Genomic DNA, 15,419 nt, shown 5'->3' on the forward strand with positions numbered 1-15,419 from the left:
TACTTAAATAACAACATTTATTTTCTACTAATTTAAATCACTATATCAAACTCTTTGTTAAAAGATTCATTCCTTCTGAAAATCTTCGAATTTTTAATTTAAAAAATATATATATATATTGAAGACATATTCTAAATTACTTTCATATAGGTGTATCCATTGATGAGTTGAATGTATGTCCTTTGTGTAATCAACTGTTAAACATTGATAATGTCATCTCTCGTTCAGATCTTAAACATCCTGTGTTGTGTTTTACGACCGCTCCCTTCCTCACAGCAGGGGTTATGAAGTTTCAGGGCTCAGGGGCTCTGGCCAACTGTGTCTTAACTTTTATGGCCCTTGGTGACATGGCTTAAAGGTGACTGAGAAGATAACATACTGTATGTATTGGGGGAGGAAGGATAAAGCCACAGTAACAAATGTCGTGATTGTTTAGACAAGGATGTTCCCGACTTTTGAAGTATCAAGACACAGAATTTAGGGCCCTCGAACCTGGTTGGAGATAACAGGTGTGAAGGAGGTCAGGAGATTCTTTGTTTAGATTAGTGATCAGATCAAACAACATCTGTTGTTCATTATGGAGTCAGATTTGGTTCTGGGAGTGTCTTGAGTGTCTTGAGGGCTTTAAAAGGGGAGAAGTTCTAAAGATTAAGTGCCACTCTCTGGGAGGACCTGGGTGAGCCAGGATGACTGACAGAGACTGGACCAAGCGCTGGAACTGTGGTATTTCTGAACAATTTGAATAATTTGCATTTCTTTGTTTAACTGTTGTATTTAAGGTCTTGTAAGGCCTACTTTGGTAATCATACTTTGTTATTAATAAATTTACTGTTTTAATTCTAAAATGTCACTCTTCCTTGGATCAAACGAATGCGCAGAACTCATTAGACAGGAAAGAGATTTGAGTTCCTTTAAATTGGTGGACCCTCGACGTGATCCAAGGAGGAAAAGACGACTCCGGTTGAGGTGACGGGGCCTGGATTCCTGGACTCAAAAATTACAAGCTGCGCAGCATAAAACGGTAAGAAGACACCACTTTATTGATTAGAAGTCTTCTTTTGAGTCCAGATCCAGGTTTCGTGGCTGAGATCAAGATAAATTTAAATTTAAATAAGTATAGAGCAAAGTGTGTTTGATTGTTCGGAAATACCAGAGGTTGATTGTTAAATTTTGTTGTTGTTGTTAAATATGTGTAAGGAAAAAGGTCAGATGTGCTGCTTTTGATTTGAAATTTTGTAAAGTAAGAAAATAAGGGTCATCTTTGATTTAATGAATCAAGTTTTATGAACCTAAAGGGTGTCAACATAAATAACTTGTTCATTGAATTAATCGTGATCATAAGCTGTTAAAATTGATAAAGTTAAAAAATAAGGGTCGTTTTTGATTTAATGAAGCAAGTTGTACGAACCTGAGGGGGTAGACACAAACAACTTGTTCATTGAATAGGAAATGATCATAAGCTGTTAAAATTAAAAAGTTAAAAAATAAGGGTCATTGTTGATGCAATGAGACAAGTTGTATGAACCCAACTTGTTCATTGAATTAAACATGATCATAAAATGTTAAGATTAAATCAATAAGGGTTGTGACTACTTTCACGATCATAGAAAAGCAGACACATCTGGAAGAAAAAATAAATAAAAAATAGATAAATAATAAAATTAAAATCAAAATAGAAATGAAACAAATATTTTAATAAAGGCTTAGGCTTAAGACGCCTAATATTGATTGGGAATCAATGCCTTTAAGGTTTGGAACCTGCGTTCTCCTCGGGCTGGGCCCGGAGTATTGAGTTGTATCAATAACTTGAAGAACCGAAAAAGGTTGGAGGCCTTGGGGTCTGATCCGCCCCTTAAGAACCCAAGGAGTTAGACTCCAAGTTCAAACTAGGTTGAGTCTTTATAAAAAAAAAAAAAAAGGTTAGGAACCTGCGTTCTCCTCTGGATGAGGCCGGAGTATTGAGTTGTATCAATAACGAGAAGAACCGAAAGGGTTGGAGGCCCTGGTAATTTACAACCAAAAGAACCCAGAGTGGGACTCTGTGTTTGAACTAGGTTTAATTAAAGACGTCATTTTTGTTAGTTTTGTTTTGCTTTGTATTGTGATAATAGCTTGATTTTGTGTTGTTAAGAAGTTAATTTTCTATGAAGTTGAAATTTATCTGTGGTTCGAAGTGGAATTTTGGGTGCAGCCTGCTGAGCTGAGGAAAAAACCTACAATCTTGTCCTTTTTTAGGTGAATCCCTGGACTAAAACGCAGACAGAGCGTTGATAAAACAAATTATTTTGAACTAAAACGTATAACATCTTTAATGTTACGTTTTTCTTTTCTTTCCATATTCTCTTGAAAAAACGTAGCTTCTGTGAATGTTACGTTCTCCTTTTATATTTCCTTTGATATCAAACTTACAGCGTCTTTGAACGTTGCATTTTTCTTCTTTTATTTTCCTAATTTACAGCCGCTGTGCTGAGAAACATCTGTGGACGTTTTCATTTCTTGTAACAAAATGAGTGTGGAAATTGACCGGGAGAAAGAATGGTTTGACTGGGGAATGGTTCCACGGTGTGGTGAATCTGTTGGGATGCAACTTGAAAAAATATTCGAGCAAATGAGAAGTTCTGTCCCAACAGCCAAGGATGCAAAGGAAGTTGAAAAAGAGGGTAAAAAGAATGTGAAAGAATGGCAGAGTACGGGATTATTTTTAGCAAATAATCACAGATATGTTGTGTTGAAAGGATGTGCAGAGAAATGTTTGAAAGGAGAGTGTCTCTGAGAGGAGAAATGAGGGGGAAATTCCCCACAACCCCCGAAATACAGAAACACAGGAGAAACCTGGAACTACATGCAGGATCACGGCAAACATCCACGTCACTCGACCATCTGATCGACGGGAGGAAAGCAGACAACTTTCTAAAGCCAGTGACTTGACATGGAACTATTGACGACCCAAGAGACTTCTGACTTGGTAATATGAACACAAAAATACACTTATTATGAATGGTTTGGAAAACTAGGCCTTAAAATATTGTTATTGAAAATAAAAATTCCTATTAAAAATACCAAATTGATAAGAACTGAATACAATAAATTACTCGAAAGAAAATAATTAAGATTATAGCGCTAAAAATCCTATACCAATAAAAAGTAATAATAGGTAAAAAGATAAAGGCTTTTAAATAAATACAAATAAAACATATAAAAGGAAATACTTAATATTTCCTTTGTTCCTCAACATCAGTGAAAAGACAAGAAACTAACTGTTAAAGATAAAAATGAATTTGAACATATTAAAACCAGTTCCATTATTGAACAGGCTCATTGTTGGACAGAGTTCTGTCATGGAGTAACACATGTCTTAACAGGGGGGATGGTAAGGTCAAAAGCACACTGTGTAGCAACAGGTATCCCTCCATACTGTGAATTTTACTTTTTGTAAATCTTAGTTTAAAAGCTTAAAAATACAACCCACACTGTATCATGAGGTTAAATCTAGTTGGTGTGATGGTTGTTCTGTGAATTTATGTTGTTTGACTCTATTTGGTTGGACTATGGAAGTATTTGTCTTGGCTGATAAAGAGTAATGGTTACTTGTTTAAATTGTGAGCTAAAGTTAGTCCTTGTTGTAAAGTTTCGACTCTGACTGAGATTGTTCTTTGTGGCTTGTTTGTTTACTCTGAGACTGTGTCAGCTGTTTTAACATCTAGGATTGTTTAAATTAGGTATATTTTTTAGGTTTTCAAGATCATTTTATAATTCAAAGCAAGTTCTGCTCCACTGAGTGTTTTCTTGTCCATGACATGAACTTAGACTGAACCTCTAGAGGGAGGAGCTCTATCTGTGGGATTGTTCACTACTTGTGGTTAGACTCTGAGATCTGTTCCTGCCCTACTAACACACTCCTTCCACTCTGTGACTTTTAACAAATTTGAGACATAGTGTCTATCTAATTACACTTTTTCAAAAAAGCTTTCTTTTATGGAGATGAAATTTTCTGTCAAACAATCAAAGTACTATGGGTCACAGTGAAACATCAGAAAATGACCATTACTTTGACAAACAATTTTCTGGGGTCGGACAGTCATCACAACAAATGTTTGGTTTAAGAAAAAGGCAAAGTGGCTTCTCTCCCCTCTACTGTTATCACTCTCGCCCTATGAAGCAGCCTGATTCAGGAGAGTATGGAAGGCTGGTTCGCTTATGACGGGTAAGATCCTGACTCAAACCATGGGACAACCTAAGACAGGCACAGTCACGATTACTTGACCTAAGTCCCGTGAGAAGATTTCTCACTGATGGGACCATGCAGGTGATGCTGGTGAGCTGAGGTGGAAGAGAAAGTTTGTCAGAACCCTGTCTGATGACACGACGAAGCCACTCATGGGTCATGGTTTGCGAAACAGGCCAAAACCAATACATTGACTGATGGATGTTTGTAGCTGAAGAAAATCCTCCTTTTCTTGCATGATATTGTTTTCTTGACATTTTCTTGTCCGTTAATTAAAAGCATTGAAAGCTCTGATTTAAAATAGAAAAGGGGAATTCTCTGTAGAGAAGATTTTGAGATTTTTATTTTTGATTGGGAAGTGTAATTCTCTAGTAGAAGAGATTCTGAACAGTCATAACTGTGAGACGGTGTAATGTAGGGAGTTAGGAAATTTAAGTGAAATGAAATAGTTTAAAAAATGGGAAGTAAACTATCCTTTTATCTGCTACTTTTGGAAAGAAAACAAGGATAAAAGGAGAGGAAGAAGATATATGGTTGAAAATGTAGTATCATTGAATTGGGATAATTTTTAGGATAAGTATTGCTACATTATATTCTGATTGTAAATGATTTGATACGCTGACTGGTTTGGAGTGACAGGCTTGACAACAGAACAATCTCAGATCTACTTTGAAGATGAAAGAGGAAACTTGTTAATTTGTGTTTAGGAATGTTGAGACTTTACCAACCAGAAGTGAATGAATAATCGAGGTGATAAAGAAGTTAATGAAGAAGTTGATTCTTAATTCAGTCGGTTGAGGTCTGTAAGTAAAAATAATTTTTAACTTAGATTTGAAAAGTAATGACGAGGCTTGATACATTGTCATTAGCGCTGATGGCAGTGAGATCATGTCCTATTAAGGATTTTATAGAAGTGATAATTGATAATACAATTAAAATGATTGATTTTAAGATTCTTTAGGGAACGGTTTGGTGTCATAAAGAAAAATATAAATACTTTAAATAACTATAAGGGGTTAGAATATTTTTGGGAACTTTTGATAATTGTTGATTTGATGATTACTTTAAAATAGTTAATTTCTAAACTTAAACTGGAAATCACTTATTATGAATTTGATTTGAGTAAAGTTTAATAAAAAAAAAAAAAAAAAAACGTTATGAGTCGAACAACTGGATAAATGAATTGAAGAAAGAACATTTAAAAGAAATAACCGCTTTATATTTGAATCATCAGTTTGATCAGATGATACTGAACTTATGCATTTGACTGACTTACAGACATGACATGACGTAGACCGAACACTGTGCATCTGCAGTGCAACAGATTTTGTGTCTATGTGTTTGTGTGTTTGTGTGTCTGTGTGTCTATGTGTCCATGTGTCTATTTGTCTGTGTGTCTATGTGAGTGCCAGGATTCAAGAAGATGAGATCATGTGTGTATGTGCACTGAGAGAAAGAAGCAATGAACACTAACATATTAACGGCATGTGATACGTGCATGTGCATGATTCAATTGATCATTGTTTTGATATTTGTCTAACGAAGTGAACAAGATTTATCCTAAAAGGTTCTAGGAATGCTGCACCTCAAGTGAGGTGGGGAAGAGTCCTCATAAATCTCTTCTTTCCTCAATTCTGTGTGTGTGAGAGTGAGAGAGACCCTTCACCAAAAACGTTTATTTTGCAGGATCAGGTTGGAACCTGAAGGCTCCATTTCACATATCAATGATGTTTAGTAACAGTGTTTGTTTCTAATGATGACTTAAATTCTCCAGGAACAGAAGCAACACATTTCAGTTGTTTGGTGGTCTAGAGACACCAGGACCTTGTTGAGTGTGTTGTGTCTCATGATATTGTGATAATGTGTAACTGTCTCGTCCTTTGTGATGAACATTGTGCGCTTGCGGAATAACCTTCAATTTTATACAGAAAATAATTTGCAGCACTGATAGGTTTAAGTGTGGGACCTCCAGGACTAAGAGCTCACCGCCGACATGGCTTTGAGGGTCTGAGAAAGGAGACCTAGTCCAGACGAACGGCAAGTCTAGCGGAGAGGTCAAAGGTGCCACGCTGGAGACAGGACCAGCCGAAGGAGGGTGTAACGTGAGACCAGACCAGACACGTGAGGGTTCTACACGGGAAGCTGAACCAGCTACATCCAAGTCCGGACCGGATTGGAGTTCCAGGTGGACAGAAGATGCGTGCTGTCCCCAACAAGTGGTAGAACGTTACCACCAACTGCGGCCCTACAATCTGTGGCCCCTACTTCCTGTGGTCCCTGCATCCTCACTCCTTGAAGTCTCACTGCTTTTCACCAGCAGTGATCCACCCCTGCACCTGATGAAGTCTCGCTGCCAGCGATGACCTTTTCCACCACATCACTACCGCTTGATGGCAATTTTCCTGCTTTTGCCTATTTTTTTTAAACCATTTTGAAATATGGCTTTCCACAACAACCAGCGGAAACACCCTACAATGCCTACATGAGTGCATTGTCCTGAGTCTTGAGCCCACATGGACTGGGGCGCTCAGGGAATTTCCATTTCTTTCTATCAAAGAGGTGCTGAATGGAATCCTGCGCCTCCACCAAGCGATCATGTCCCTCATTGAGTTTGTTTTGCTCATGAAATCATCTCAATTCACTTGATGAACTAAAAAGTTTGGAAGCCCACAAACGACATTGGTAGCTCGCTTGAATACTCTTTGAATGATATCCCTTGTAATGCTGCCTTTCTGACACAAACTTGGGAATTAAGTATTGAGGTTTTCTTGTTTTAAGATTCACACTGGAAGTGATAAAATCTTGGTTGGTTTTGAACAAATAGATTTAAAAATGTTAGATTTCACTGTAGCAATTGGTATTGTTCAGTGAAAGGAGGGTGTATGATTCATATCAAATTCACAGGTTAAATAGTTTTTGAATGCTTCCAAAAGTGAGAAACAGACACATAGGGTGTCCGTAAAAATTGAAAGATTGTATGAGATGATGTTTTTGGGAGTAATCTGTGAGCATGAATTTAGTTAGAAGCCACAGTATTTAAAAAAATAATAATAATTTGGAAAAAAGAAATGAGAAAAAATCTAATTGTATAATCTACAAAGTAGGGGATTTGTAAAATTTTTGCATATTATAATTCTCACGTATAAGGCCATATATGAAATTGTGTTGAGGTTTGGGGAAATACATGTAGAAATACATAGACCCTATGATTAAAAACTCCAGAATGAGTTATTAGAATAATTCGCAATATTTCCCATTAGAAAAACGACTAATACATAACTTAGAAAGTCTGGCATTTTAAAAATTAGTTGACATTTTACATTTAAAAACATTAGAAGCATTATTTTGAGTTAAGAATTGAGAACTAATGTTAAATATAGTTGGTTTCATTTATGTAAGCGAAATAATGAAAGAGGCTTTGTGACATAGTTTTGTAGAAACTGGTCAGTTTAAAAATAAGATACATTTAAAAAATATAAATGAAAAGCTAATAACATTGAAATGTAAAATAAAGGATTACAAGGGGAAATGAATGAAATGTGAAATGATTTTGTTTTTATTTTTTTGTTTAGAAAATTGATATTTTGGGTTTATTTCATGGATTACATAGGATAGGAAAATAAGTTTGGGCTTCAGCCTGCTCCTTTTTCGATTACAGAGTTTGTTTAAGGGTTTGTGGTGAGAAAATGGTGTGTAGAAGTTATGGAAATAACTGCAAACTGATTGATCATTTACCATGTACCAGATTTTGAGACAAAAGGTTTGTTTTGAACTTCAACATTTTAAAGGTTGACCTCTGGTTTCAGAGGTCAAAGGAGGGATTGAAGACATATTCTAAATTACTTTCATATAGGTGTATCCATTGATGAGTTGAATGTATGTCCTTTGTGTAATCAACTGTTAAACATTGATAATGTCATCTCTCGTTCAGATCTTAAACATCCTGTGTTGTGTTTTACGACCGCTCCCTTCCTCACAGCAGGGGTTATGAAGTTTCAGGGCTCAGGGGCTCTGGCCAACTGTGTCTTAACTTTTATGGCCCTTGGTGACATGGCTTAAAGGTGACTGAGAAGATAACATACTGTATGTATTGGGGGAGGAAGGATAAAGCCACAGTAACAAATGTCGTGATTGTTTAGACAAGGATGTTCCCGACTTTTGAAGTATCAAGACACAGAATTTAGGGCCCTCGAACCTGGTTGGAGATAACAGGTGTGAAGGAGGTCAGGAGATTCTTTGTTTAGATTAGTGATCAGATCAAACAACATCTGTTGTTCATTATGGAGTCAGATTTGGTTCTGGGAGTGTCTTGAGTGTCTTGAGGGCTTTAAAAGGGGAGAAGTTCTAAAGATTAAGTGCCACTCTCTGGGAGGACCTGGGTGAGCCAGGATGACTGACAGAGACTGGACCAAGCGCTGGAACTGTGGTATTTCTGAACAATTTGAATAATTTGCATTTCTTTGTTTAACTGTTGTATTTAAGGTCTTGTAAGGCCTACTTTGGTAATCATACTTTGTTATTAATAAATTTACTGTTTTAATTCTAAAATGTCACTCTTCCTTGGATCAAACGAATGCGCAGAACTCATTAGACAGGAAAGAGATTTGAGTTCCTTTAATATATATATTCGAGTTTTCCGATATACAAGTTAAAAATGAAACAAAATTTTTTATAATAAGTAAGTAAGTAAGCAAGTAATATTTATTTATATAGCGCTTTTCTAGACCAGGGTCACAAAGCGCTTAAACAATCAAAACAATACTCAAAAAAGTATATACTTTAAAGATCAAGATAATACTGAGAACAACACAGGAGTAAAATAATAATGTAAATAATTCTCATTACACTGAGGGTCTTTTGAGAATACTAAATGTTTTTTATTTATATATTTAATATTAGCATTTATAAGCATTCACTTTAAAAGAAATAATAATGAAATCCAATCATTTGTATATTCAAAGGATGATTTGTTGAATTTTAAACTCTTTGTTAAAAGAAATTCATTCATTTTGAAATATTTAGTCACTATTAAAGAATAATAATATTATTTAAGCTTTCAAATATACAAATTACTGAATTCAACTATTCAATAAAAAGTTAAACCTTTCAAAATAGAAATTATTTAATTCAATTATTCAAAAGAATAACTTCGGGATAAAAAGCAACATTTAAATTGAAAAAAAAATCTGTTTCAACATTTAAACGTTAAATTGAACAATATTCTGATTGAACTGATAAATAATTGAATTGAAAAAAATTAAGCAAAATCGAAATTCAAAATAAAATATTTTTTCTTTTGTGGATTTTTAAATACAATACGTAAAATTTTGCCACTTTTTTTATTCAATTTAAAAAAGGGAACAATTTGAATTTTTTTTTTTACAATAACTGGAATAAGAATATCAAACTCTTTGTGCGTCAATCATTGATTTTAATTTTTTTAAATTAAAATATATTATTTTCTAAAGCGAATGACCTCTCACTATAGAAACTATTACATCCAAAAATAAATGCTCCAAAATAAGATATTCAATGATCTGATGTTACTCTTCTAGGCGAGTGTTTAACTGAAGGTTTCATCCATTGTTCAGAGCCACAGTGGAGTCCACCAGGTCACACTAAAGAGAGATTTCTAAAACCCTGACTCGCACTACTTCCCTCTCGCATCAACATAAAAGATGCCGTCCCTCGTCCGCACAACACACGGCGCTACGACAACAAGTTCTCCTTGAATGATTAAAGGAAGCTATGCATATCAATGAGTCAGAGGCCAGAGAGCCACGTCTGTGGCAGGACCAGCGGCGTCGCACCTCCGTTTCCCCTTTCACTCTGTCAAAATCTATTACCCACAAACCCCCTCTTCTCACGCCGGCGATATCAATACGAGCATAAACAGCGGCTCGGGGACATGACAGCGGAGTGCATCGTTTATGGATTCACGGAGCGAGAGAATAAAGAAGTAAATCCCAGGGAAGGAGACGCAGAATATCGACGGCCATTGTGCTTAAAGTTTCCTGTGCAGGGATGAAGAAATGGTTTGGAAAGAAAAACTACAGTAACCATGGCAACCGAGTTGAGTTCCTGGACGTGAAGATTTAAAGCAATGTGTATGAAAGTATATCAGTGGCATCAGAATATTGAATACTTGAATTTAACAGTTCCAATATATATATATATTTTTTTTAAATTGAAATGGTTTGGTTTTATTAATTTAATTTAGCATCATTTAATTCCATAGTTTCTATAGTGAAACGTTGTTGTTTTTTTTCAACGTTTATATGTAATAATAATAATAATAATATAATACAAATATTACACAAACATTTATTTTTAAATTTTATTTAAAAGGCAACAAATAAAAAATCTATATTTTTAAATTAGAATTTTAATTTATTGGATCCAGAAAATCAGAATTTATGTCTAAATTATTTTTATTATTTTATGTCGGAACTATGATACAAACATTTTTTATACTGAATTTAAAAAAGCTATGAATGTAAACATTTTTGTATTCAGATCATTCATTTTTTGAATTATCGTCATTAAAATATCAAACTTTATGTTTAAAAAGATAATAATAATTGATGCTTCCACTAATGTACAAACATAAAAATATATATTGAATTTAAAACATACATTTTAGAATCCTTTGAAATAGAAATAAAAACTGTTTATTTAAAAAAATATATGAATTAATGTTGGCACATAAAGATTACTTACTATTATAATTAATTTAAAAAGGTACGAATTAAAAATATGAATTTAATTTAATTTTAAGAAACTCTGCATCTAAACTTAAAAAATTTAAAATTGAATCAAATCTTTTAATATAGAAATGATTCAATCCTTCAAAAAATCCAACATTTCAGTAAATAAATGTATTTCCAACATGATAAATCTTCTGACGACACAAATATACACTTTAATTGTCCTCGGCGAGTGATTCATGGAAACGTCGTGACTCCAGGAAAGTGCGATTGTGCTTGAAATGGAAACGGCGTCTATTAGCACGTGATCATTTTCTCACGCCGACATCCATCGCTGTGATTGTGTTCAGCCAATTGTGTCCCGCGATGAATAATTGAGTGATAATTTATGAGTGGGACTCGGTGACGTTGAGTAAACTTGATGTCGCTGATTTCTAATAGACTCTCAACATGCTCTGGACCGCGGAGAGAAAATCCGTTCTTTATTTTTTTTCTTTCTTTTCACGCTCCCCTCGTCTCCACTGAGTCCAGGTTGCCCTCCATCTGTCTTTCTCACTTTTCTCCAGCGACACCTTCCTCTTCCTTTTTTGCCACTTCCACAGTCGTCAGGGAGAAATTAGCAATGCAAGAACACATTATCACAGCGGCCGCCTCCACCTACACGCTCACATGTATGAAGGACGACAAATGACTTGTGGATAAATAAATGTATAAATACGTAACATGAATGTATAAATGCATGAATAAATATCAATATGTCAAAATGTCAAAATAAATAAATGATTCTGATTTAATTTCAAAGGGTCAAAGAATGGAGCCGTTTAACGTATAAAAACACACTTTGTCATTTATACATTTTGACATTTATTTATACATTTATTCATTTTGTCTTCTATTTATTTAGGTATTTATACATTGAGACATTTTGTTGTCCGTATGTAAATGAAGTGGGCGGGTCAAACATCACCCTAAGGCAGTGATTGGTTAAACAGGCGGAACAAACAAAGACTGGAAGAATCTTTTCTGAAATCTTAGCAAACAAACTTGAGCGAGACATGAGACTGATTATTGTTTTTAACAACCACGACTCTAATGAATGAACTCCGTGAATCACACAGTTGTAGAATCAACTCATGTGTCTCAGTGGTTTTATCTTCATGTGATGCAGATATTTATTTTGAAATTAGCAACAACTAGAGACGATGTTATGAGTAACAATATAACATTGAATAATAGGCTTTTAAGTCATTTAATTATTTTGACATTTTGACATTTATTTATACATTTATTTATGCATAAGTCATTTATCGTCCTTCATACACATGGACATCAGCCACTGACCCTCAACCCATTAACTTGGGGTACTCCAAGTTACTAACAGACAGAGTGGCCCTCGTGAGGTCAAAGATCGTGTAGTAACTAACATTTTTATCTTGTATTCACTATATTTCTATTGTCCATTACTAGCGTCTAAATATGTTTGTAAAGGTTTTGTAGTTTTTATCTCCCCTTAAAAAGATCGGGGTGAATATTAATAAATACATTAAAAAAAATAAGAAATATTTACTAAATAAAAGCATTATAAAATAAAACAAAATAATGTCTCGGCACACTAAGCTTGATTTAATAGCTTTCCCTCCTTTCATTTTACTCGATGGCCCCTGACAAAAGCCACTGTATAAAGTGTGGCCCCAGAGTTTCCCATGATGCCTTTCTACACACTGCTCCATTTAGTGAGCCAATTTGTAACTAAAATACCGTATTTAAATACATCCATGTAAAAAAAAGTAATCGACAGCTGTGATTGGTTGGCTGGGCGGCAAAGCCTTATGTGAGCTGGTCAGGTCACCGTTACTGAGAGGGTTGTTGAACCATCAACGAGGGACCACTGTACGACTAAACTTAAGAAATAATATAATAATACTATAAATAAATAACAATAAGATATTAAGAATCAGACAAAAGCTGGGACAAGAAGGGCTTAAAGGTTAGGGGTGAGTATTGGTAAGACTCTGACAATATATTGATATATATTGCGATACTTTAGGTTATATTTGTAGTATTGTCGACTACTTTACTTAATTTACAGACCACATTCGTTTTCAAACCAAAATATGTCCAAACATCAGCTTTAAAAGCTGCAGGAGTCACTGTATCCTCTCGTCCTCAGTCCTCTCATTTTTCTTTTAGCCGCGAGGACGTTAAAACTGCTGCCATCTAGTGGCTGGATGTTAAATTGTAAATAACATTAACACACTTTTTTGAAATATGAACTATAAAATAACTATGATTGACGTAAGACATCTCATCCTCAGTTACTATGGCTTTGAAGGACGTAACGACTGCTGCCATCTAGCGGCCGGAGGTTTAATTGCAACGTAAAATGGTGCCGTAAAATATATTCATTCTATTTTATACTCAATTTATTAAAATATAAACAATATGATTACTATGATAAAATATAAAATATAAATTGAAAAAGGCAATTATATGATTTTCAAATATAAATATCATGATGTTTTAATACTAATGTGTATCGATACATGTCGTAATAAAATAAAAACTGCAATATTCAAGTAAATGTTTTTTTCTGATATGATGTGATTGAATAAACAAACGTAAAAGCCTCCCACGTCTGTGAACATTCCAGAGAGACGTCGAGCGCCGGGACCTAATCTAAGAGCTGCAGGTGACTCACACCTGGAGAGGTACTTTCCCTCAGCGCCGACATTAAAGAAGGTTCAGGCTTGTCATCGGAACACCTGCAGGCTTCAGCCCCGAAAAACCTCCCGGGAATTCTGCCGGGTCCGGGGAAGCCTAGCAACAAATGACGGTCTCGGAGGGTCTGATTACGGAAGCGGCAGCGAGGCGGGCGCACCTGCTGCGAGGGGAAGCGTGCGGCGGCGTGATGGAGGGTTCAGACAATACCTTGGCGTAATTCGTGGTCTTTATGAACCACTGCTTGAGCAGACGTCGCTCCACCACAGCGCCGGACCTCCAGGAGCGCCCGTTCTCATCCACCTGCTCATCGGCCAGCACCGTCTGGTCCAGCGGGTCCCAGTTCACCAGCGCCTTAAAAGAAGATCACAACAGACGAGAGGCGGCGGGTTTTTAATTCAGGGTGTTTTTTTTTTTTTTGTCATCAGAGGCGGCGGCGCCGGGGAGTCAATCATCTCTGGAAATGTCAGAGAGCTGAAACCTAAAGCCCGACACGTTGGTCGTCGTCGGATGGAAATGACAAAGAGGGATAAACAGATTATTTTAAAGGCCAGTACCTCTTTCTGATATGCCAGTCCTGCATCGAAGAGCTTGACGAACAGATACTGCGTCCATCTGTAGTAGTCCGGCTGACAAGTGGTCACTTCCTGTGGGGGGGGCGGGGGGGGAACAGGCGTGAGCTGATGTCTCGGTCTTATGTTGTTGTTGTTGTTGTTGGTCCAAAAACTCACTCTGTCCCAGTTGAAGCAGAGACCCAGGCTGTCCAGCTGCTCCCTCATGGACTGGATGTTGCTGAGGAACAGGTCGAGAACAAGGTCAATCTTTTTTGGACTTTATTAAACTTCAGATCAGTTCATAGTAACTTCATTCGTCTAAATCCAGCACTTTACTTCCAACAAAACTTTGCTGCGCTTTAAACCAAACATTACGACTAGGGTGTATACGTATACTCATATACTCATATAGCATATATAGCATTTTTTTTTCCCACAATATTGTTTCAATACAGTTACAGAAACAGTACAGTTTCGAGGTACATACTGTATATATATATACACACACATTTATTTTTTTGACCTAACTGTACTTATAGGCCATTTATGGTTCATGTTTCAAGATAGTGTGTACAAAATTAACATGTAAATATTTCCAGCGTTTGCTCATTTTTCTGTTGCAATTAAAAGTAAGGCCACTAGATGGCAGCTGTTGCAACATCCTCGCAGCTAAAGGAAGAATGATAGGAATGAGATCCTGGAGAGGACTGAGGACGAGAGGATACAGTGACTCCAGCAGCTTTTAAAGCTGATGTTTGGACATATTTTGGTTTGAAAACAAATGAAAGCAGTTACGACTTTGTCAAGAGTCATGTGGTCTGAAAATACTACAACACCAGAGTCAAGTACTGGACAATACTACACATATATCCTTGTTACTACACTATCACAACACCAGAGTCAAGTACTGGACAATACTACACATATATACTTGTTACTACACTATCACAACACCAGAGTCAAGTAATCGACAATACTACACATATATACTTGTTACTACACAATCACAACACCAGAGTCAAATACTCGACAATACTACACATATACTTGTTACTACACTATCACAACACCAGAGTCAAGTACTGGACAATACTACACATATATACTTGTTACTACACAATCACAACACCAGAGTCAAATACTCGACAATACTACACATATACTTGTTACTACACTATCACAACACCAGAGTCAAGTACTGGACAATACTACACA

The 15,419-nt window shown here is 35.9% G+C and overlaps 1 protein-coding gene across 1 annotated transcript in view; it reads right to left on the reverse strand.

Annotated features, from left to right (window-relative positions):
• lars2 (leucyl-tRNA synthetase 2, mitochondrial) overlaps positions 1 to 15,419 on the reverse strand; it is a 53,026-nt gene that overhangs the window by 26,066 nt on the left and 11,541 nt on the right. Inside the window, exons 5-7 of the mRNA XM_087778809.1 lie at positions 14,382 to 14,442; positions 14,208 to 14,297; positions 13,861 to 14,004 (exon numbers count right to left, since the gene is read on the reverse strand). Of these exons, the coding sequence (XP_087634935.1) occupies positions 13,861 to 14,004; positions 14,208 to 14,297; positions 14,382 to 14,442 (295 nt within the window). The remainder of the gene's footprint in view (positions 1 to 13,860; positions 14,005 to 14,207; positions 14,298 to 14,381; positions 14,443 to 15,419) is intronic.

Source organism: Callionymus lyra, chromosome 17 (assembly GCF_982586985.1).
Source record: "Callionymus lyra chromosome 17, fCalLyr1.hap1.1, whole genome shotgun sequence".
NCBI classification, from domain to species: domain Eukaryota; kingdom Metazoa; phylum Chordata; class Actinopteri; order Syngnathiformes; family Callionymidae; genus Callionymus; species Callionymus lyra.